Source organism: Xenopus laevis, chromosome 4S, assembly GCF_017654675.1.
Source record: "Xenopus laevis strain J_2021 chromosome 4S, Xenopus_laevis_v10.1, whole genome shotgun sequence".
NCBI lineage: Eukaryota > Metazoa > Chordata > Amphibia > Anura > Pipidae > Xenopus > Xenopus laevis.
Genome location: NC_054378.1, coordinates 33,612,854 through 33,638,262, shown reverse-complemented (window position 1 = coordinate 33,638,262; position 25,409 = coordinate 33,612,854). Strand labels below are relative to the sequence as shown.

Here is a 25,409-nt window from a genome sequence, read left to right as displayed (position 1 = left end):
GTCGCCTGGCGACTAATCGCAGCGACTTTTCTCCCCGAATGCCTCCCCTCACTCTGCGCCTGGATAAAATGAAAAGTCGCCGGCGCTAATCACACACGGCGATTCGTTTTCCGAAATCGCCCGAAGTTGCCTCACGAGGAAACTTCGGGCGACTTCGGAAAACAAATCGCCGCGTGTGATTAGCGCAGGCGATTTTTCATTTTATCCAGGCGCAGAGTGAGGGGAGGCATTCGGGGAAGATTGGTCGTGGAAAGTCGCGGCGATTAGTCGCCAGGCGACTAAATCTCCCCAAATCGCCCAGTGTGTCCCTACCCTTAGGGGAGTGAACAATAGAGGTGTCACAAGTGGGAACAATGCAGGGGGATCACAGGTGTGAATATAGGAGTTTCGTCTGAATTTGAGGTTTAGACAATGCAAGGGCCAGTTAATCTCTGTAGTGATACCTTTTAAAATTTACATATGGTAAACAGACACAGCAGGCAGATTTGATGTGGAGGCCCGCGAGCCGCCAGTTGGACAGCCCTGATTTAGATGAAAGAATCCCATTCTGTTCTATGCTACTGAAAATAAATTTTAATTAGTTACTTACATGAAAGACATGAACTTGGTTGTTAATTACTCTGGGTTGTGTGCTATATACCAACAAGAAATTGAGAAGAAATTTTAAACAAATGTAGGACACACCATAACCGTATGCGTTTCCTTGTTTTTATAAAGATATTTTCTCAGCCATAATTGCTGAGGGGGAGTAAAACGACTGAAGGATCTCTCTCCCTGTACAAAACAATATGAGCACAAACTGTTAGATGCTGCAATAAAGCTGCTACAGAACATTAGTCTGTATGTGCTGAGGGTGGGGTATCCTGTTCTCAACCTGTTCTGTGATCCAGCGTCTTCCTCACATTGCATTGCTTATGGGGTCTGTCATTGTTTCTATGATTTACCTATAGATCTACCCAACTTGTTTTTACTGTATTGCAGTTATTAAGTATCAGCATGCATCTTTTATGATAGTAATAGTAATAGTCAGCCTCATTATTACCTCATTATTTGAATTATTGGTGTGTAAATACTTCCGCATTTTGTTAATTCTAGCATGCCTATTATTTCTCTAGGGTTGGCTGATAAAATTTCGAGGCCTTTCATCACACAGGGAAGTTAAGATAGATTTTAACGGCATTGCAGCACAGTTCCCTTTCACCCCTCTTTTCCCTAATTTGCATATGCAAATTAGTATTCAGTTTAGTATTCAGCATTCTGGATTTTGCTGAATCCTCAAAAAGTGGGTTTGGTGCATCCCTAGTAAAAGAATTAATGCTGATGTTAATTGAGAAGAAAGATTTATGTATGTATAATGTCTCATTATGTAGTGTGCCTTCACAGTAAACAGTGGAATGAGGTGTAAAGAAGTCATTTTTTCACAGCGGGAATTCTTTTGTTCTTGAAGTTCTTCTCATACTCTCTGTATAGGTACTTTGGGGCATTATGTAGAGACAATTCACAACAAAATTCCCTAGCAAAAAATGTAATTGATTGTTTAAGGAAAACCATCTAACCAGTGGCCTGATTTAGTATGTGTATTGGAGTTGGATCTACTGGTTGGCTTTAATAAAAAAAGGCCTGTATTTTCGTCAGCTGAATTGGCATAATTTGCTTATTCAACATGTATTGCTCAGTTGTACATTATCCAGTACATTACAGTGTACAAGGCCTTCTTAAGTATCATTTTCTATTTAAAAAAAGTGTATATGTTTATTGAGGTTCTGTAAAAGAGGTGCAGAAACAACATGCTGTAGCAGTACAGTATTCAAGAGCAATATTTTAAATTGCCCCAGTACTCTCATAAGATATTTACCCAGCCTCCCTTTTGTAGAGCAGAAGTAAAACACCAATGACACTATTGATGCAGTTAAACCAGTAAGGCTTGACAAAGGTCCCTGTATAGGCCCAAAACATTGCTGGTTTTTTAATGAGCTAATAAACAAGCTACACTTGTTCAGCTGCTGTTCAACTGTTTTTGGGCCCTTGGCAGTTTTTAGGCCATACACTTCGCTGCACCTGATACCTTAACAGGTATATAGTAGTAGCACTCCATTCTGTTCTGTCGCTTTTGTAGAGAGACATGCTGCCATTGTCACCAATATCATATTATAGGCCTCCAAGCCTATGAAAGCTGAGACTCACCACTGATTGGAAACAATTACAGACTACTGTAAGAACCTGCCATCAAACCCAAAACCACATTTTTTATTTCAGAGATGATTAGAGGGTCTGCATTTCTTCTACTGTCTTTCACATCTGAAAATTTTACCCATATTTATCAGCTTCCCCTAGCACATAATTTTCTTGTTTTCTCCATGGCAAAGGATTTTGTTTGTTCAATTGGAGAGGCCGCTGTACAAAGGTTTGTGCACAGTGTATTTCTCGTGACTTCATCTGACATCTTTTCTAGCCTAGAGCTTGTAGGGGTCCAGTCAATGCTGAAAGGGATCGAAATATAGCTGAAGGTATGCTACCTATGAAGAATTCTTATCATTTGCTTTAGACTTATAACAGAATCAGGTTTTACATGCAAATAGGGGGATAAAAGCAACAGAGGTTTTAACAGAAGTCAACTTGTTTCATTACCCAGATATGACTGGAGAAACAGTACCGCCAGGACCGTTAATGGGAGCAAGTTAATAAACTTGTTGCATGACAATTTTAGGGCACAAGTTTTTGAGGAGCCAACCAGAAAAAATGCTAAACTAGATCTGGTTATCTCCAATGACCCACAACGTATAGCAAATGTGCAAGTAATTGAACCCCTGGGTACTAGTGCCCATTTTGTGATCTTATTTAATGCCTGGTGCAAAAAACAAATATACACTTGGTCAACAGTGTTTTTGAATTTCAGAAAAGCACATTTTAGTGCCTCAAGGGCTGCCCTTCAGAGCACTGATTAGGGCATTGTGTTTTCTGCTAAAAACACAGAACAGCGATGGTTGTATGGGAAATATCAAGACTAAATGACAGGTGTAAGTAAAATGTATCCTGCATCGTGATACCTGTCACATCGTTTGGATACGAAAAGATTTACAATAACAGATATATAGAATATCTCATGACAATGGGACCTAACACTCCTTTGTTCTGTGGGTTCAGAATGTTTTTAGAACATCATTAGGACACATAATGAAACAAAGGAACAATGACTCCCCATATGAGCACATTGTGTCCAACCAAATGTTTTAATTACTATTTTACAGCAGTGATTTTAAGTTGATGTTGTCTGCTCTGTATGCTGAATATAGAATAAAGGAAGTGGGTTTTACATTGACAGAAGTGTATGTTGCTGTTCTTTCATAGTTTAAAAATAAGGAAGCGAGTTTCTAATAAACATCATAAAATGTGAGGAAACCCACATTCTGTTATTAACCATCTGCTTTATAAACAGTGCAGTATGGGCAAGGTGTGACCCTCCAGATTTTGTTGCTGATGAATCCATGAAATGGCTTTGTTGCTTACAGCCATTGCGATCTGTAAAATTATGTTCTCTAGGTTTTCACCTTGCAAGAGGGGTCTTTTTATACACCTTGCAAGAGTGGTCCTTTTCAGGTTAGTTATTTTCAGATAGTTCACCAGAAATAAACACTTTTTTGAATTTTCTATTTGCAACCATGTTCTAATAATGAAGTTTAGTTTCATTTTCACCTTCTTTCTGAAGCAGTTTGGGGTGTCACTGACTCTGTAAACTGTTCTAAATTATACATTACTTGATACATTTCTTATCCTTGACCCGGCTGAGCAGAATCCCTTATTAAAGGCAGCTGTGTAAATTGATACAATATTGTTGCTAATAATCCACAGATGCTGCTGGGAAATGTATCAACTAACGTAGCAATTTGTAACAATTCAGAATCTGCATCTGAGTTACTGAGTTGAAATACTAGAGACATTAAAGGGGTTGTTCACCTTTCAGTTAACTTTTAGTATGATGTAGAGAGGGATATTCTGAGACAGGTTGCAGTTGGGTTTCATTTTTTATTATTTGGGGTTTTTGAGTTATTTAGCTTTTTATCCAGTTTCATTTCATCTGTTTGGTTGCTAGGGTCCTGCACTGATTTGAATACGAGACTGGAATATGAATAGGAGAGACCTGAATAAAAAGATGAGTAATAAAAAGTAGCAACAACAATACATTTATAGCTGGACAGAGCATTTGTTATTTTTTTAGATGGGGTCAATGACCCCTATTTGAAAGCTGGAATGTGTCAGAAGAGAAAGGCAAATAATTCATAAACTATAAAAAAATAAATAATGAATTGAAAGTTGCTTAGAATTAGCCATTCAATAACATACTAAAATATCTTAAAGGTGAACCACCCCTTTAAACTTTAAAGGTGATATTTTGTATAATACTCATTTTCTACTATAATATTTGTCATTGTTTACAGCATGAAATGATGCTGACATCTGGAAAGTATCATTATATCAGAGCTGCAGAGGGATGCTTCTACTGAATTGAGGCTGAAATGAGGAATGGGAGTGTCTATTCATTCTTTACACAAAGTGGTCATAGCTTTTACTAATAGCTATGAACTCTGCATTAGCTGGGAAACCCCTTCCCACCTTCCTCCCTGCGTGTCCCATACCCAACTTGCCAATACCCCTGCAATTAACACTTTATTTATTTTTATTCAATCAAAGCAAATGTATTTTCTGTGCAACTCCCTGCATCTTTTATTATTAAGCCAAAACATATGATCTAACTGGATAGATCAATTAATAATGTGCAGAAACTGTTTATCTCATACTGTTTTTAAACTGTGCTGTTTATTGTATGTAGGATATTTGTTTGCCAATTGCGCACAAAGTACAATCAATTTATTTCCAGATTGTATGATAAGCTTATTGCACACCCAAACCCCAGATTACAATTGGGTGCAGCCAGTAGAGCGTTTATCAGAGCGGGTGGGATTTACCCACTTAACATGCAGGATAGGAGGGAGTTGAGAGAAATCCGAACACTGCTGCACGCTGCGTCTGTATCCGACATTCGTGTCGCGTTGGATCAACGCTGTGACTTCATCCAACATTTCTATCTCTTACCTTATTTCTGTTGCATGCGACTTGTTGCAGGCGTTTTGTCGCATCGCGTTGGGTCGTGCCAAAAACGTCCATGTAGTCCTACCCTTATAGCAGCCCCTTTGGCATTTGCCAGTCTATTTGCGCAATAAAAAAAATGATGGTATATGTTCCCATTAAACTTTGGACTCATAGCTCATAGCTGTATGTGTCCAGGTGCCCATATGTTTTATTGGAAATTGGTAAAATTGAGGTACTAAAATAGTTTTGGCAAAAAATGTATAGAAAGACAAAACGCAAATCTTTTCATGTAAATTGAGCTAAGAGGGAGCTCACTACCTTTGATAAATGAGCCCTTAAAAACCCTATCGGCTCAGGGTACTTTTTTCAATAGTGCCATGCTGCCATCTTGCTTCCAATTACCTATATCTCCTGCGCCCACTGGACAGGTGCATATTGGGTATGTTTACGGCCCATGTGCCTGCCAAGCAAGGTACAGGGGATACAGGTGTCATTGCAAGCCGATGGCTGTATGGGGGGTTTCAAGAAAGTACTGGGGTTGCTCATCACTTCATCTCCTTGTGTGGTAAGCTGTTTAAGTACTGTACCTGTATATTTTTCATTATATCACCTTACATACGCATGCTGTGTATATACATTACAGGAAATGCCATATTATTTAAAATGCCTGTAACCGTCTGACAGAGTATTGTAAAATAAATCTTGTATTTATAGAAAGTACAACACAATATTAAACATCTACTGTATTTCCAAAATAGCTATACTTGTAGAGTTCAGGGCTGTTGTTGAAAAACTGATAATCCAGTGATGATTATTGCAAGTTGTTATGACTTTGTGTGCTTGGGGATGGCTGCTGACTTGCCGATAAGAGTCACATTAATGAGGGCAAGATGACTCAAAATGAACTGATTAGGCAAAATTTGTGTTTTGCAAAGACACGTCACATGCTCACTTTCTCACAAAATGATGTTCAGCTTAATTATCCAGTAACACCTGCTTCTGCAGAACCTCTTGCAGATCATTCTGGTGCAGCTTAACATTAGGTGCAGCTTAACATATCTGATTTGTCTTAAGAAATGTTTTTTTACCTAGGAATAGTGCTCTGCCATTGTTGCAATAAGGTACTTTTGATAGCAAAATAGCATTGGCGTTTATAGTAATATAGAAAGCAGGGACTTTCTACAGCACACAATAGCTTTTCTGTTGTGGAAAATCTGTATTTGGAAACACCATTGTGCTCTTGTGCACACAAATATACATCTTTCCGTTTGGCAGCTGCTGTGTGGCAGCATAGTGCAATGCAACCAACCCAAACACAGGAGGATTTCTAGTACCTGGCATACTTGCTATTCTTGTACAATATATCATCCATACAGAAACATAGCAACCAATCGGAGAGTATAATTTTTTTTTTTCAAAGAAGCATTTATTATGGTTGCTGTGGCAAATGTTTGCATGTTACTAAACTGAACCACACTAATCAAAGTAGTTTTGTGCTTCTCAGGTGCAAAGTAAGCAATTTCTTTTCTTTTTTTTTTTACATTACAGCAAAGTGCCATATGGAAATCTAGGAATATGCTTGCATTTTTGGGGACAATTTATTAAAAAGGCACAAAATTTGTTCCACACCTAGACTATCTGCTATATTTGCTATGGGAACGAGAACTGGCACAGATTTCCCCACTGTTATTTTATAACTTCTTATGTGTCAACAGTCTTTCCCTGCCCTAAATTTAACATTAAGTTTGAGCTGACATTCCACACCTTCACAAGGCCATTGAGCAAGTGTAACATGTCTGAACAACGTTTTTGCAGCAATCTTAACTTCATATAAATGTGGTGTTTGGCAGCTTGGCCCGGCAAACAGTGCTAGCTGGTATTTGCTGTTTTGTTCTCAGAGAGACATTTTACAGACATACACATTTTTGAGCAGAGGTCCATCTGCCACCACTCTGCGTGTTTCACTCATGGCTCTTCTGATTCATTAACATTAGTGGCAGGGACAGAGAAGGGATTTAGGCTGTAGTGTTTTGACTTTCCCTCTCTCCAGAGGGTAACAAAAATGCCCATGTGCCATAACGCTTAATATTTTTTCACTACTTTGTGTGTTGGACTGATATATGTAATTGCCCTCTTACTTGCTACAGTGAAGCACTGGGCCTCTTATTCTTGCTCCGTTAATAAATAATTATATGTCAACAAAAGTGTATTTAGATGCTTATAGGCACCATTGGGAAATCTGTGCTTTGGACACACTGCTTCGTGGCTCTATGCTGTCACTACTTACTTCATCTTAACCCCTTTATCCAGCCAGTGCTCAGCCCATATGTTGGATTCCATACGGGCCTTGTTGGAAAAAACAATGTTAACATATGACCTGAAAGAGCTGTGTAAAAGACGGTTAAGGTGGCCATAGATGTTAAGGTTTTCAAAAGATCTTTTTGTTATCGTAAGACCAAGGTTATCTTGAAATTATAGTTTAAATGAACGATTTGCCCATCAACTAAAAAGACCATTTCAAGCGATATCTAGTTGAAGCCAGGATAACTGTGGGTAGCTGCCTGCTTGGCCCTGCAAACAAATGGACAATGGGTAGATTTCAATGTGAAAGACAAAAATCGTTAGAAACACAATCAAGACCTCAAGATAATTTGACGGATCTGTTTTTATTTAATTAATATATATTTATTGATAGAACCTCTCTACTAGAATGTAAAAATGGGTACGTTTTTGAGTGCCTATGGCGTTCCTTCTTTGCATTTTAGCTGCTATATGATTGATGATAACATCAATAGAAACGCACTACCATATGATATAATTTGCTTTTCTGTAAATGTTGGGAATGACTTCATTCAAGTAGATTGTTCATGCCCTCTTCCTTATACTTTTGTTTAACTGCATTGGTAATTTATTCTACTTGTCAGTTTATTAATTCAGCATTGTGGATACATTTTCTTCCTCCTCTTTCCTTTCATTAAAGATGGCAGACAGGGTAACCTAGTGTGAGATCACTTCCTGTGTCACCCAAGCTCCCTCACTGAAAAGGTCATTTGAAGCCCTTTCAGTGACTGTGAGATTACTTCCTGTGTTATACAAGCTCTTGTGCTGCATGGCATTGTCTTCCTTCCAGAATTTTTAATAATAAAAAGTTTCTTCCTTATCAGTCCTGTATGGTAGACTTCAATAGGTCTCCATAGGCCTCAATGGATAATGGTCAGCCCGACTAGGCCCAGCATGTGGATGGCCAAATCAGGCCCAAATCTACTTGTCAGGTGACCTCACGTAATGAGCAGATCTGGCTGTAGATAAGCATCACTGGCCAAAAAAGATCAGGGAGCATTTGATAAAAGGCTGTATAATACTCTATAAAATGCAGTAGCAATTGTGAACACTTTTATTGTCCACTAGCGCTGTCCAGTTGGTAATTTATTAACTAGTGGCAACTGGGCCGGAACAAAGGGTCGGCAGAAGAGGCACCTGTCTAGGGCACAACAAAGGGGGGTGCTGGGCAGGTAACTTTTGAAGAGTCTTCTGCCTACCCCTTTCTGGGTTCACTCTGCTCTGCAACAAAACCACCCTTCCGCGCAACGTCTCCGCTCATGCTTGGCCTACCCTTGAGGGGCACTTTAAATTTTTATGGCCTCCTGCCTATAATATAAACATTTCAATAAAATTAAGACATTTGCTATAAATTTACAAATTGAAATGGTCAAAAGGAATGCACATTACAGACTTTATGGACACATTTGTATGTGAATGCATTCAGACTGATCTTCTGGCTCTTCTGATTGAATGATACAAAAGTTGCCAGTATGTAGGGAGCCTACATCAAAAATAAGAAAAGATCAGACACAAGCTAGAAATGCCTGAATCTTTCTCTGCCAAGATCTGTTAATCTATCAAGTGCAAGGCTCCATATAATAAAAAATAAACTTTCTGTTGCTGGTAGAAAAAGCACAGCTGATCAGAAATAATGTAACCTAAAAGTATGAGGTTATACTTGGTAATTTGCCTGTTAATTTATGTCCAGAAAGGTCACCTTAGCAAAATGATAGAAATCACCATTAATCGCTCCTCATTATAATTATAGGAAAACACTACCACTTTTAACTGCCCAACCTAGAACAGATGTTGTTCCAACCTCGAAAAGGGAAGACCCATCTAAGCACATCTCACCAGTAGTGGATTATTTTGCTCTAATACTATATTATATTGCAGTTTGTGCATATTAGTATAAATAACGTACCAGTAATGATTCATGCCACCGATAAGATATGGCATTGATTTCAGAAGATTCCTTTGCTCGATACTAACACGTTTTAAGGTGTTTCATAAAGTTTATATCAGAAGCCAAGAATGAGGTGTTCCACATTAGTGGCTGAAACCTAAGTTACCATACACAGCTGTTGCACCCTTTTCTTTTTTATCCTGAGAGTTCATTTAGCCTTGTGTGTGCCAAGCTCTGGATTAGAGTGGACACAGATTCAGCGTAAGTGCCGATTAAGTTACAACTTTGTAACAGAAGTATAGAGTAGCCTTGGTTTAGTTGTTATGAACTGTTATCCACGTTGCACACATGGATATGGGATGGCATATTTGAGGTGTTCCTTTACCTTAAAGAAACAAATCATGCGTTACAAACTTTTTTACACACATGTTTTTATAGCCTCTTGAACTATTAGAATCATCTGATTCATTCTACTCTACTAGGGTTCTGTTATGATGGTCCTGGTTACTAGACTAAAATTGACTTTGCTGTTTCTGTCTTTACGTACTGCTTAAACCAGTACAGAGTGGTCTTCAACAAAAATATATCAGGATCAAGCAATTTGATAAGTAGTGACAAAAACACCTTAGTTCCTCTTTTAGTTTGCCTGATTGTGTCTGCAGAGATGCAAATACGGGGAGTCTCTGAAGCTTGTGGAGCAGAGGTATCACGACTGTGGAAGCTGCAAAGGGCTTATGAGTGATTGACAACTCTCTAAGGGATGTGTCTCTCTTTCCTAGCAGTTAGATGTCTGGTGATTTTAATAGAGTGAGCTCTAATACCTCTTTTACGAAAAAGGAGCCCCCCTAAAAGATATATTGGATTTAACTGTCATTCAAAATCAGACTCCCAATTCTTGCATGAAAAGAGAGTGAAGAGAAACAGATGCTGAGAGAGGAATAGTGGAGTAACTTGAATGTTTCAGAAATTGTTCAGAATTTTTAATTGATTTTGATTTTTTTAATGATTATATTTAGAAAACTTCTTATTTCAGTATGATGAAGCTTATATTAGATTCATGTTTGCGAAAGTTCCCCTTTAAGCAAAGTGCCTATGCTGTAAAAAACTTGATTTTGTAACTTCCATCCTGCAGCCATTTTTCCACTCACATAACTCCCAAAAAAGTTGATATAGGCAAAAAACTAATTATAAATAGGGCTGCCAAATTCGGAGATATGCTTTAAATGCCTTACCTGTACCTAAGGCATATACTTCCAGGGTTCTTATTTTATTCAATGTCAATTTTTATTCAATGTCAGTTTATGTCAATGTATGGTAAATGGTTATTTAGAGCAATACCCATATGTTTACATTACAGATACACATGAAAGAGCTAATCTTCAAGTGAACGTTATAAAATGTGGGAAGAAATTGTGCAGATGTTATATTATATTAAGTCTATCACTTAAAGGGCACCTGTTGGGTAAAAATGTTATCCCCAACCAACAGTAGTTTTTTTTAATTTTTTTTAACCGCCACACTGGGAGGGAGCTCCCGGTGCGAGCAGCCATGTCCGGTCACTCGCATTCACAAAGTCACAGGAAATGGCTGCTCTATCAGCCTGCACCTTTGGTTTGGGATAACATTTTTTCCCAACAGGTGCCCTTTAAGAAGTATTAGTAGATTATGTATATCAGGTCATGTAAACCGGCACTGGATTCCATTGAAGTTGCTTTGGGCTTTCACCAGCTCAGAGCTGGAAAGTGCCTTGTGCCCCACTGTGTAGCAGTTGGCATTGGTAGGGAGGAAGCAACTTGCTGTCTTTTTTTTCTGCTGCTTGAAATGTCCATGAACAGAACTGGGTGTGGTATCACCCGAGATGTTAGTTATAGCTTAACCTCTTAACTAAACTGACTGTATTTTTATCTGGCTTTCAAATGAACAAACACTGCCATTTATATGTTTGTATTTGTACAATGTGTTTATTATGTTTCTACAAAGAGTGCACTAATAGAGTCTTAAACACAAGCTGATTCTCTTCTTTTCTTTTTGCAGCCTACCGGATACATGGAAAATAGCATTTCATACAGCGCTATTGAGGATGTCCAGCTGCTATCCTGGGAAAATGCCCCTAAATACTGTTTACAGCTTACAATTCCTGGCGGCACTGTCTTACTTCAGGTACTGTAAACAATAATTGTCTTTCTATGAATTACAGTTTAGGGTAAGAGCGTGAAATTTGCACCCCCAATAAGACACTTCTTTCTGAGACTTGTTTGTTTACAGCGGCCTGTAGATGTAAGTTAGACAACTTAATGGTGTATGCAGTAACTGGGTATTTAACCTCTTTTTTTCTTTGGCAATTGAAAACAACAGGATCAAATTACACGTGTACAATATAATAGGTATATCGGTTTTTCCTGTAAATGATGTAATTTGAGATGATTTGTAAGGGCACATTATAATTGACATTAGAACTAATAAACTGGGTAAATATGCAGGTTTTTATCTTTGTATTAGGCTATAGCTACTCTATATTGACATCTTTGTTCTGGAGAATGTCTGCTATTAGTTTCTACAATCAGGTAAATAGAATCCACAGCATGTGCATCTGGGCTCAAACCAACTATACATCAGGGACGTAACTATAGAGGAAGCAGACCCTACAGCTGCAGGGGAGCCCAGGAGGAATAGGGGCCCCACGAGGCCCTAATTCATATATAGTTTCAATAAATATTGGTAAAACAAGTCAACCTCTAAACATTTTGGGGGTCTGAAAAATAATTTGCTGTAGGACCCAATTATATCTAGCTATGCCACTGCTATACATGTTTCAAACCTACGATATAGCAATGGAATACCAGATGCTCTTGTCAGGATCTTCAGGCTGAAAGGTGCCTGCACTGGTGCTGTCCAATGATTCCCATTTTATGGAAGGTGGCATGGGTGGTTTTGGTTGTTGTCAGTCTTGTAGCTTTTTGTGCTTTCCTGGGGCATTATAGCAAAACAGTTAAATCTTCTTTATTTATTTCTATTTCTCCTCCCTACCTGATATAGGAAACCTTGTCAATATTGCATTTATCTGAAATAAAAACTCTCGCTGATTCAATAAGGGGTGCCTTGGTACAGTTGTTCCGTACCTGCTGAATCTTGGCTAAATCTTACACTGTCCCAATTGCACACACTACCCTAAATGTACTCTATTTGCATGGTCCTGTATAGGGTCACTGACATGCACTGTACATGTAGCCTGCAAATTTTTTTTAGAGACAGGCAAATTACATGTAACTTAAACATGGCACATTTGGAAGCTTCTCCACTAGGGTTGTATTCTGGTCAGTATTTCACCAGCCTAATCGGCCTATATTACCAGCAATTTGCTTGCAGTATATTTGTAATAATTTGTCAATCATCCCCTGGCCCATCTCTGATCTGGCCCATAGCTCCAACAGGCTCGCTAAATCATCTCACGATTCAGATTTTGACATCACAACTCTGCCTCTGTAATATCAAGCCAATCCATTTACATCACCTCCTTGTATATCTGCCTCCCTTCCAGTTTCTTCTCTGTTAAAAAGTGGCAGCCCTCTTCGCCACCAGCTGAAAAATGCAGGTGGAGAATACACCCTACGTGTCAAGGGCCTAAGACCTTAATTAACTTGATTAAGACCAAACCCATTATTGGTTGTCTGACTGCACCATTCTGCAAGGTTTACTGGTCCCCTTCTGATGCCTACACTGGTTGCAATGACTTGTATTCTTATCAGGGTTGTTAAATTTGGACCTAATCCCTTATATGACAACCTTAAATGACATGTTATCGTGAATATTACTGCACATTATCAGAAGACCAGAATTCTTTCCTTAAATAGTATATACATAAGTAATTGTGTATAAGTGCATACAGTAATAGATGGAGGGTGATTTAAGGTTACAGGTGAAAAATTGCATCAGTGCAATTGCCTACAGCAAACAATCTGATCTGTTCTTTAATGTTGTAACTTGTAAAAGACTCATCAAAACAAATCTCTAATTGGTTGCTATGGGTAACTGAACTGGTGCAAATTAGTATTTGTGGAAGTAAATCAGCCTCATAATGTAATAGCTGAGTGTGAAATAGGTACCGGTAAGCTCCTGGTGAACTGACATTATTACCCCCCCCCACCAGGTATTTATGCCATTGTCATTTTAAGGGTCTTGACTCTTGAGGGTGCCTGTGTTATATGTATTTGAAACCGATTGAATCTGAAACACATGGATATGTGATATTGTGAGGGGTTAAACAAACCTTTATAGAGGAGTTATTATTGCTGTGCTTGTTTTCCCTTGTGTAAATGTTTTGCACACACACGTGGTGCCTTTTTCTGTTCTTAATAATCAGAGGTAACCAGATGGAAAAACAAACACAGGAGAAACCCTTGTTAAACACAATGAAAATACAGAAGCTGGTGCTGCACTTTGACTCTCCAGCTACTACTAAATTAATGGTGTTTACTCTGAGCTTTCAGACCTAAAAGTGTAATAAAAATTCTTTTTTACTCCGTATTCTTCCAGGGGGTTACCTATTTTAGGAGTTGTGGGGTTGCCATCTTTGTTGGGAAAAAATGCAGACCTTCCTATATTTTTATCTTTTTTTTCCCCCTATAAGTAAAACTGGTATCAAGCATACTTTTTATTGGCCAGGGCGCAATCCAAGGAATTGCTACTCTTGTGTCAGTCAGCTGGAACCTCCTGTGCTCAAGGGGCATGGTTACCACTGAAAAAGCAATTGCATACTACCATTGATTAGCTAGTGAGATTGCTTGCAGAGGATAGAAGTTCTAGTGCAATAGTAGCTGGAGATTAGCAGGTTGCCGACTTCTGTCAAAAGTGGAGACCCAGTTTCGAGTTTAGAGTAGCAATGTGTAGGTTAATAACTTTTGAACACCGTATAACCAATAATTTATTATTAGGCTGATACTGCCTCACTCTGTAAGCATTTTTGTATATCTTCCAAACACCATGCCAAAGGAAATATATGGATCCCTGTGAATTTTACACATAGCTTCCATTGTTTCCTTGGTTAAAAAAAGTATGCTTGCTATCAATTGTACTTGATATTTTGTCTTGTTTTAGACAGTAAGACCAACATTTAGTCAGCTATAATACTTTTATACAAACACGGGTGCTGCTGCCATGACGCAAGCTGAGAATCTTGCTTCAGGCAGCAACCCGCCCACAGGTTACCTTGGGTGGCAATAAGCTACTCCTGGCGACTTTAAAGGGGTTGTTCACCTTAGAGTTAACTTTTAGTATGCTGTAGAGAGTGATATTCTGAGGCAATTTTCAATTGGTTTCCATTTTTAATTATTTGTGGTTTTTGAGTTATTTAGCTTTTTATTTAGCAGCTCTCCAGTTCGCATTTTAAACAATCGGTTACTAGTGTCCAAATTACCCTATCAACCATGCACTGATTTCAATAAGAGACTGGAATATGAAAAGCAGAGGTTCTGGGTTTTTTTGGATAATGGATCTTTCCATAATTCTAATCTTCATGTCTTAAGTCTACTTGAAAATTATGTAAACATTTAAATAGGACGGCTTAGTGTCCAATAAGGATTATTTATATATTTGTTGTTGGATCAAGGTACTGTTTTTCAAATTTCTTTTTTTATTGCTTTTCAAACAAACATACATCCACATCACAAGTGCATCAGATTTTACAACGTCCATTCGTTATCTAGTATGCAAATATGACAAAGAATAGCTAGTTCAACGCATATGTCAGAAATATACCATGGACACAAATTGAATCATACGCCTTTGCATAGAATGGAAAACGTCAGAATACCTGGATGTCAACTATCCTACAAACAAATAAAAGAACGTAATACCCATCAGCATTGTTGAAGATATTATTCCACCATTACTTCCCTGGCTAACTTGGGGGGGGGGGGTAAATCAAGGGGAAAGGGGGTTGTGGGTTCCCTGGGGATTAGTTAAATGACAGTCTAGAGCAGGCAGGTGCTCAGAGATCCAGGGTGACCAGATTTTCTTAAATTTGTTTGGGCAACCTCTCTGCAAATATAATAGTTGGTACGGAGGGACAGCATCATTGACCATCTGTATCCAATGGAGTTTTTGAGGGGGGAGAGCCGATTTCCACCTCATAGCAATGAGTCGTTTTGCCTGTATAAACAGGAAATTAAGGAGAGTCTGCTCTGCAGTGGCAGGGGTAGTGTCCTCAACTTGGTTTAACAGAACCGTTTCAGGGTTGAAAGGGACAATAAGCGCTAGGACAAGACCTATTTCCTCTATCACTTTTCCCCAAAATCTCCTTATTTTTGGGCAAAGCCACACCATATGTATGAAATTCGCCGGGGAGTGAGAGCATTTAGGACAAACGTCTGGTACATTAGGGTGTATGACATGGAGCCTATGGGGCGTCAAATAGGACCTATGAAGGAACCGAAACTGAATCATTTTATCTTTAGAGCTAACAAGTTTTGAACTATGCGATTCCAGAATAGTTTTCCACATATCAGTGGTGAGCTGCAGAACATCCTGTAGCCATTTGTGGTATAAGTTACTTAGTATAGGGTCCTTAGGGGTATTCAAAAGAGCATAAAATTGGGAGACTGGCTTGGCAAGATCTGGAGTAAATGCCAGGACCTCCAGTTTTTGGGGTGAAGTGTCTGGGCGGACTGGTCCGAACTGTGTAGTAATGGCCTGGCGCAGTTGCAAAAAACGGAAAAACATCTTATTAGGCATACTGAAAGTAAGTTTCAACTCGTCAAAAGTAAGCAATTCGCCCTGTGCCATGACTTGCCCTAGGTATTTTATGTTATACCGGGCCCAGATTGTAGGGTCCGGTATAGTCCGTAATTGTGGGAGTTGGGGGTTAAACCAAAGAGGCTGGTTAGGTGAGAATTGATTTTCATGCTTCGGACAAAGTTGTAAGGCAATTTTCCAAGTTCTGACCGTGGCTGTCATTAGTGGAGTGGGAGACTCGTAGTCTTTGGTGCCCCGGTGGATCAAGGTACTGTTTAATTATTGCAGAGAAAAAGGAAATCATTTGTAAAAATTTGGATTTATTTTATAAAATGCAGTCTATGGGAGATGGCCGTTCCATAATTCAGAGCTTTCTGGATAACGGGTTTCCGGATAATGGGTCCCATAATGGTTGCCTTAAGAATATTTCTGCAGGTGTTATTATCCTATGCGTCGTTTTAGAATTTGATCTCTTCCATGTCTTCGCTTATTTTATGAACCTCTGGTGCTGTTTTCTCCATCAATTGTTCTGGCAGAAAAAAGGGAGCATTGTTCATTTTCAATAACAGACTCAGCTGCCCTGATTAAATGTATACCCAGTTTAGAGCAAATATTTACATACACTGCAGGAAGCAGATACTGAAAGATCATTGTTAATTGTACACCACACCAGCCCTGCTTGAAGGCCACTGAAGTGTCCAGAAAAGGAAGATAAGATATTTGCTTAAGAGGATATTCCAGGAAGTATGTTCAGTATTTTTGGTTATAAAGGTGGGCTCTGTCTGCTTGATACAGGATTGTAAAACCAATGTACCTTCTGGATACTCCAAATGTATATGGGTATATATGGGGTAATGCTTGGTGCACAATGCATTAGCAGTGCATTAGCCTTTCATTTAATTTTACCAATGGCTAAGGCATTATAAAATGGGACTTGCAACAGCAATAACCGTAGGAATGAAATATTTTCACAAAAAAATGGGACTTTGGGTAAGCTGCAAGTCAAGTATACATAAAATTCATCTTTCTCAATTTATATGAGTGGGAACATTATGACAGACCTAATATCACCTTCTTTTATTTGTTGCAGGCTGCAAACAGCTATTTGAGAGATCAGTGGTTTCATTCTTTGCAGTGGAAGGTGAGTAAGGCTAATACATACAAGTTCAGTGATTATTTTAAACCTTTAATGTAACCTTTAATGGAAAAATTTGAAAAAAACATTTTAACGTCCTTGGTTTGTGACAACAAGTCACGTGATTTCCCTTGCCACCCCTAATTTGCATATGTAAATTCGGATTCAAGACACATGAATTAGGCCTGAAAAAGGTTGAATCCCGAACCGATTCCTGGATTCGGTGCATCCCTAGTATTTTTAAAGTTTTCACATGATAAACTGACACAAGATTTTCTGAATTGAATTGCATCACAAATTAAATCTCGTTCATAACTTTTCACGTGATAAACCTTTTTCTCACTGAATTTAATCTGGCCCACAGTGTGGTACAGGTATGGGACCTGTTATGCAGGATGCTCGGGACCTGGGGTTTTCCGGATAACGGATCTTTCTGTAATTTGGCTCTTCATACCTTAAAGAGATACTGACACCAGAAATTAAACTCTCTTTTACATCTATCATAATATTGCTTTTGGAAGCTACTTATAAGTTGCATAAAGTATTTGCTGGATGCTTTTACATTACCTGTCTGATGCCCCATGTTCCTCTATGAGGAGGCTGCCATATTTGTACAGCAGTAGTCCGTTAGCATTAGAAACTCTAACAGGCTGAGATGGGACAGTCAGGTTGGCAAAACAATCAGGTTTAGAAACTTCACGTAATAATTACTTACAAAAGCAGAACTATCTGCAAAAAATGATCAACGTCACCTATATGTAACTTTTAATGTAGATTAATATTTTGAAAAGAAAATTTTTAGTGTAAGTATCACTTTAACATCACTAATGTGCACTATGAGAGAGAGGCACACCAATGACACCTTATTGTCAAAATGAATGAGATCTAGCTACAGCGTAATACATTGCATCAAAAGCATCTGTACTTTACAAATATTACTATTAAAATAAAACGTGGTTTTAAATAATGATCTGTCTAAGGTACTTATGATCGCTCCTCGCCACCAACTGTAACAATGCTTTCAGAGTAGCCCCCCAGAACTGCCTTTCCTTGCTGAGGCTGGCTAAGAAGGATGTTGCTACACTCTCTGACCATCTCTCGGACCAAAGGCTCAATAAGCATTTTCTCTCGCAGATAACAGAAGTCCAGGCCAGTAGTGATGTGCGGGTCAGGGTTTCCCTGACCCACACTCGACCCTAACCCACCCTGCTACGACCTGCGCCCGCCCGCACCCGCTTCCGGGGGTCCTTTTATAGACCCGCGCCACCGATGACGTCACAATGATGTCATAAAACCTGAACCCGGAAGTCGAATGCCGGCATTTGAAGGTGAGAGCAGGAGAAGAGCTCAACCCGCACCCGCGAGGAGCACTGCGAGGTCGACCTGAACCTACCCGACCCGCGGGTCCCATGGGTATCGGGTCGGCCTGCACATCACTACAGGCCAGATACCCATAAAGCAGAGCTCACATCTTTCATGTGAACCTGTGTAAGCAACAGAAACTTTTATTACAAATGGACCTGTCAAACAAACTCTGCTAAACAACAGTAAATACAAATTAATCTTAAAAAGCTAAAAAATATTTATATTTAATTGTCTGAGTGAATATCATAACTAATAGTAGAACAAAGACGTCACTCTATTATGATAGGAAGCAATTTTTCAGATAATCACTATTCCTTCTTATTAAAATTTGATGTGTATAAGCAATATATTAAAAGTTATAAGTATTTTTTCTTTACCTTTTATTATTTATAAAAAGCTGGAGACACTGGTTAAAATCCTAGTAGAAACTCTTAGCAAGATTGGACAAGTGACTTACCAAAAATCTCCTAGTAATACAAGTAGTGTGTGCTTCAACCGCCTTTCAAAAAGCCTTGCGGACAGGGTGCAACACAATCTATAAGCCCTTGCCAGGGGCAAAACATGCACTAGAAAGAATATTGCTGCAGCACCTCTTTGTTGCAAAAGTGAAAAGTAAAAAGGTGCTTAGAATAGGACATTCAATAAGAAGTTAATAAAGATAAATGTAATAAGTTAATAAAGGTAAACTACCAAGTTAATTAATAACAAATAATATACATAAAAATGTAGCATAGCAAGTACAGGTATGGGACCTGTTATCTAAAATGATCGGGACTTTCTGTAATTTGTTTCGTCATACCTTAAGTCTACTAGAAAATCTTGTAAGCATCAAATTAACACAATAAACTGGTTTTGCTTCCAATAAGGATTAATTATATCTTAATTTGGATCAAGTACAAGGCAATTTTTTATTATTACAGATAAAAAGAAAATACATTTTAAAAATCTGGATTATTTGATTATAATGGAGTCTGTGGGAGGTAGCCTTTCTGTAATTTGGAGCTTTCTGGATAGTGGGTTTCCGGATAATGGATGCCATACCTGTAGTAGTAGTAACCTTTTAAAGTTATACATGTCAACATGTTAATATGTTTGTTGTTGAATAGATAATTTTATCATGCCATTAAATGTGCATGCTTCTATTTATTTATCTGCCATTTTATTTACCTTTATTTCTTGGGAGGAAATGTAATTTTTTAAATGCTGTCATTTTAATCTGCATGCACTCTTGCAGCATATATAGGTATAAAGAAGGGCTTTCCTATTTGTGACTAAAATCAGATTTTCAAACTGGCATTTTGGAGTCCAAATTATATCTAGGGACGGCGTCAGACTGGGGGGCTCGGGGCCCACCAGAGCGGCTGCCTTGTGGCCCACCACACCCACCTTGCCCCAGCCACAAAGCCTGTGCGACACAACCGCCTCAGGCACCCCCGCGCCTGCCTTCTGCTTCTTGCAGGTCCACAGTGGGCCAGGGAGGGATATTGGAAGCCACACTAGCAGCTTCGTACAGGGCCCAATTTGTTTTTTCGCGATGTCCTGGTGGCCCAGTCCTATCCTGTCTAGGGTTGGGTGAGTCCAAACAATATAATTTCTATCAATATGTGAAGACAAGACTGAAGTGGCTTTTATCATAACTGGACAGCGTCAATAAGGGATACAAATTATCCTTTTTGAATAGACTAATACAGTTACCCAGAGATATTTTGGTAACTGTATTCCATATGCTTAAGTTTTCCAGCAAACCTTGACAGTTCTTTGCAATCATTAGACCATTTTTAATAAATGAAAGCTCTGGCTTTACATAACACATATTAAGGAATTCAAATAATACTTTTTTTTTCAGAGGCAAGCTGTAAGAGCATGCTATTGTATATGTAGAGACCAATTTGGCTTCAGGGCTGTAGCTATTTATACAAATTCATTGCAAGTATTCCAGCTGAGCAAGTTGAGTAAGATTCAAGACCTTAAAGTTAAATGGATACTGTGATGGGAATACGTTTTTTTCAAAACACATCAGTTTATAGTGTTGCTCCAGCAGAATTCTGCACTGAAATCCATTTTTCAAAACAGATTTTTTTATACTCAATTTTGAAATCTGACATGGGGCTAGACATGTCAGTTTCCAAGCTGCCCCCAGTCATATGACTTGTGCTCTGATAAACTTCAGTCACTCTTTATTGCTGTACTGCAAGTTGGAGTGATATCACCCCTCCCTTTCCCCCCCAGCAGCCTAACAAAAGAACAAAGGGAAGGAACCAGATAGCAGCTCCCTAACACAAGATAACAGCTGCCTGGTAGATCTAAGAACAACACTCAATAGTAAAAGCCAAGTCCCACTGAGACTGATTCAGTTACATTAAGTAGGAGAAATAACAGCCTGCCAGAAAGTAGTTCCATCCTAAAGTGCAGGCACAAGTCACATGACTGGGGCAGCTGGGAAATTGACAAAATATCTAGCCCCATGTCAGATTTCAAAATAGAATATAAAAAAATCTGTTTGCTTTTTTGAGAATTGGATTTCAGTGAAGAATTCTGCTGGAGCAGCACGTTTAACTGATGTGTTTTGAAAAAAACAGGTTTTCCCATGACAATATCCCTTTAATGATTCCAGTCCTTATTATGTCATTGGTACTTGAGCTGAAGTGATGACTCAAAGACCTTTAGATATAGAAGTGTGATATAAAACAGAGATACAAATCACTAAAATACTGTAATCTGTGCCCTGAATAGAAAACTTTTACAGTAGAACCCCCATTTTACATTTTTCAGGGGACCAGGAAAAAATTTTGTAAAATCCGGAAAAAATGTAAAATCAGGGAAATGTGTTAAAAGTAACTTTTTATTCAAGTACTGAAAGGATATAAGCACAGGAGTCTGTTTTACTTTGAGATTCAATATTTACTGTTAATAATGGGTTAAGCATTACAGTGTTAATGTCACACTATTGGGGGCATGTGCAAGGCCTCTCTGTCAGTCACATACACAACCTAAAGCAATAAGTGATTGGTGCAGGACTGTATAAGGGGGCCAGACTAATTGGAATTGACCACTAACAGGCAGAACCATGGCAAAATATACAATACAATACATATACAATAATTGGTATTTTAAACCTCTTTATTTCACAAATAAAGTATAAAATTTATAGAGGAAACAAAACAGCTTTTGGGAACATCAGGACAACATTTTGATGTTAGATCCAGGAAAAAAACTACTTAAAGGGATCCTGTCAAAATAAAATGAAAACCTTTTAAAACAAAAAGGTGTGCTCTCCGGCTGTTTTTCTATTTACTTGGTAGATCTAAGAACAACACTCAATAGTAAAAACCCATGTCTCACTGAGACACATTTAGTTACATTGAGAAGGAAAAACAGCAGCCTGCCAGAAAGCATTTCTCTTCTAAAGTGCAGGCACAAGTCACATGACTTGGGGCAGCTGGGAAATTGACAATATGTCTAGCCCCATGTTAGATTTCAAAACTGAATATAAAAAAAATCTGTTTGCTCTTTTGAGAAATGGATTTCTGCTGGAGCAGCACTATTAACTGATTCATTTTGGAATTTTTTTTTTCCCATGACAGTATCCCTTTAAAATCAGGGAAATGCACCCATTGGAATGCATTATAAATTGGTGGGACCACAAATAAAAAATGTAAAATGTGGAAAAATTTTAAATCAGGGTACTTAAAACCAAGTTTTCACTGTAGTTTATAGCTACCTTATATGCATATTGGCAACTACATGCACAAAAAGATAAATAAACTGGAGAAGTCTCTATTTACAACAACAGTGTATGGGATCTGTTTTACACAAACCTGTTAATCCATAAAGCACAGGAAAGCCATTTCCCATGGGCTTTTATTTCAACAAATAATTCAAACTCATATTCTATGTGTTAATTATGTGGGACCTTGTACTTGATGTAACCAGGCTTGAATTTTTGGGAAGGCCATAAAGACCTAGGACAAGAAGTTGTTAGGGGTAGCTGGCTAGCCAACCCGCAGGTACATTTCATGGATCGTACATATGGCTAGTATTGGTAACCAGGTAGCCACCCTGGGGACTGGGCAAAAAAATCAAACAGCTGTAAAAATGTCCTACCGCCCAGTTCCCAGTGGATCTGTTGTTAATGCTGGCAATATGAGTATTGTGAGTAGGTGGGTGATTGAGGAGTGGAGGAGTTAGACTACAGCTGTCCACTGTAATATTTAACCCTGTATTTTTGGGGGTCTCCTGTTAAAACAGGTATCTTTATCATTGTAGGTTCCTCTAAGTTTGCTGTTATCACACAATGGGAAGCTAACATGTGACTTTAAAACTGACTCTCTTGTTTTGCAACTTGACCTCGAAACCAAAATTGCAACTGATTAGTCAGTACTTCTCAGGAAACCCACTCGCTTATGCACATCATCGCTTTGGATGAATGTGGAACGGCTTTATTAACCTTTCTCAGAAGCTCTGCCACTGATTCCAGTAAGTCACATAGATGGGTGGTATCTGTTGCTGCATCTGTAGCAGAGAGGCAGGGTTTCCTGTTCACTTGTTTAATGGGAGAAATTAATATTCTAGACTTTCCCCTTTCTACGTATAGGAAGGATTTCCGTTTCGCTCAGCAAGAAATGCAGCTTCCATTCTAAGGTTTCCAGTCTGTGTTTTTCAGAGTCCTTTGTGCCTTCCCTAAGCAGATCACCCAAGGACATCTCTTAATTCAGTTTGTTTAAATAAAAAAAATTGTATTTTTAGGAATAATTTTATGGAATTGTTGCAACCAACATGTAGCTCTCCAGCTGTTTCTTAATAGCAATTAATTATCTCATACAATAACATTGCTTAAACATTAGCTAAAGTGCAGAGCAGCAGCAATAGATAGGAGGAGCATGGGAAATTCAAATAAAAGCTCATATGTTTATGTCGTAGCTCTACAAGCAGCAAAGAAAGACATTTGTTAGGTCCAGGCATGGATATCTACACTCTCTACGCCAGGGGTCCCCAACCTTTTTTACCCGTGAGCAACATTCAGATTTAAAAGGAATTAGGGAGCAACACAAGAATGAAAAATGTTCCTGGAGTGCTGAATAAGGGCTGTGATTGGCCATTTGGTAGCCCCTATATGTACTGGCAGTATATAGGAGGCTCATTTTGGTATAACAGCTGTTTTGTATGCAAACAAAAACCAAGACAATAATTAAAATATAAGCTCCTGTTTTTAGGCCAAGGGGAGCAACATTCAAGGGGTTGGAGAGCAACATGTTGCTCACGAGCCACTGGTTGGGGACCACTGCTCTACGCTATGGTGCCTCTGTTTTTACCCCATTAGTTGTTGTTGAAGTTGATCTCCCAGTATCCACTGATAACCAAAGGCTCTTGGGTTGTGTGTGTGTGTGTGTGTGTGTGTGTGTGTGTGTGTGTGTGTGTGTGTGTGTGTGTGTGTGTGTGTGTGTGTGTGTGTGATTTGCATAGTTTCAACATAGATAGGTTGCTACTAAGGTAATGGGGTCCCTCCTGCCACATCAGCACCCTAACAATCATTGAAAAGTATATAGCTGAATACATAATGAACTATCAGACTTATTTATTTTCTCCTTAAAGGGGTGGTTTACCTTTAAGTTAAGGTTTAGTATGCTGTAGAATGACCATTTCTAAGCAACTTTCCAATTGCTCTTCATTATTTATTTTTTATAGTTGCTTATTTGCCTTTTTCTTCTGACTCTTTCCAGCTTTGAATGGGGGCCACTGACTCCATCTAAAGAACAAAATGCTACGATGTATTGCTTTTGCTACTTTGTATTACTCATCTTTCTATTCATGCTCTCTCTTATTCATATCCCAGTTTTGTATTTAAAGGAGCGCTTGATCATTAGGGTAATAGGACCATTGCAACCAGACATCTGAAATTGCAGCTGGAGAGCTGCTGAATAAAAAGCTAAATATCTCAAAAACCACAGATAATAACAAAAGAAAACCATTTGCAAATTGACTCAGAAAATCACTCTCTACATCATATATCAAAGGTGAACAAATCACAAATCCACAAATCACTGAGCTCATGTAGAACTTTCAGAGACCGGGATTATTATTTTATGCTACAATTATCAATCACCTATGTACCCTAAAATGATCCCTCATATCTGATGTTGAGCTGGTAATAAGATTCCAAAAAAGCCCTGGCAGATAGGACTTTTTGTTGCCTCTGCAGTAACACACTCAAAGTGTTTGGCCTTTTCACTTTCTACTGTTAAAACAGCATTTTATTTAAGGATGTTAGCTGCACCCTGGATAGCTAAAATATCAGACAATGTTTTCAAATGCTAAAGAAACTGGAGAGATTATTTAAATGTGTCTGTATTATTAATCTCTGTGGGCCATATTTGTTTTGTTACTATATTAAAAAAAATGATGTGCCATCATTTGACCTATTGTCTTTTTATAAATGGATTTTAGTAAATAATTTTCCTAGTGCATTGTTGTTAATTACCATCATCTCCAACACAATGCAAGCATTTAGAATATCCTCCTAGTCAAATCAATATGTGGTTTAATCATTCTGGTACCTGTGAAGGCATGTGCTGGCACTTGCAGTGTAGCAGCCCCAGCAGAATACTTATGCTGGCCACCCTTGTCTTAGCATGTTTACTGTCCTGGCCCCTTATCTGAAACACCCCAGCTCCTGGGCATTCTGGATAACAGGTTCTGCAGAACTGTGTTCCTTGTAACAGAATGCAATGGAATTGTAAATGGAATTTTGACCATAGTCACAGTTTTCCAAGTTGGCCTTAATCTTAAAAATATGATTCTTATGTTTTACAGTGGTTAGTACAATGCAAATACAATGCACCACTGTATAGTGATGGATTTCTGGAA

At 38.5% G+C, this 25,409-nt stretch overlaps 1 protein-coding gene across 3 annotated transcripts in view; it reads left to right on the top strand.

Annotated features, from left to right (window-relative positions):
* cmip.S (c-Maf inducing protein S homeolog) overlaps positions 1 to 25,409 on the top strand; it is a 121,877-nt gene that overhangs the window by 32,537 nt on the left and 63,931 nt on the right. For all 3 annotated transcript variants that reach the window (XR_005960862.1, XM_018260462.2, XM_018260463.2), the window contains exons 2-3: positions 11,351 to 11,476; positions 17,136 to 17,186. Coding sequence is in view for 2 of the 3 variants with exons in the window: in XM_018260462.2 (XP_018115951.1) it covers positions 11,351 to 11,476; positions 17,136 to 17,186 (177 nt within the window). In the remaining variant the exon portion in view is untranslated. The remainder of the gene's footprint in view (positions 1 to 11,350; positions 11,477 to 17,135; positions 17,187 to 25,409) is intronic.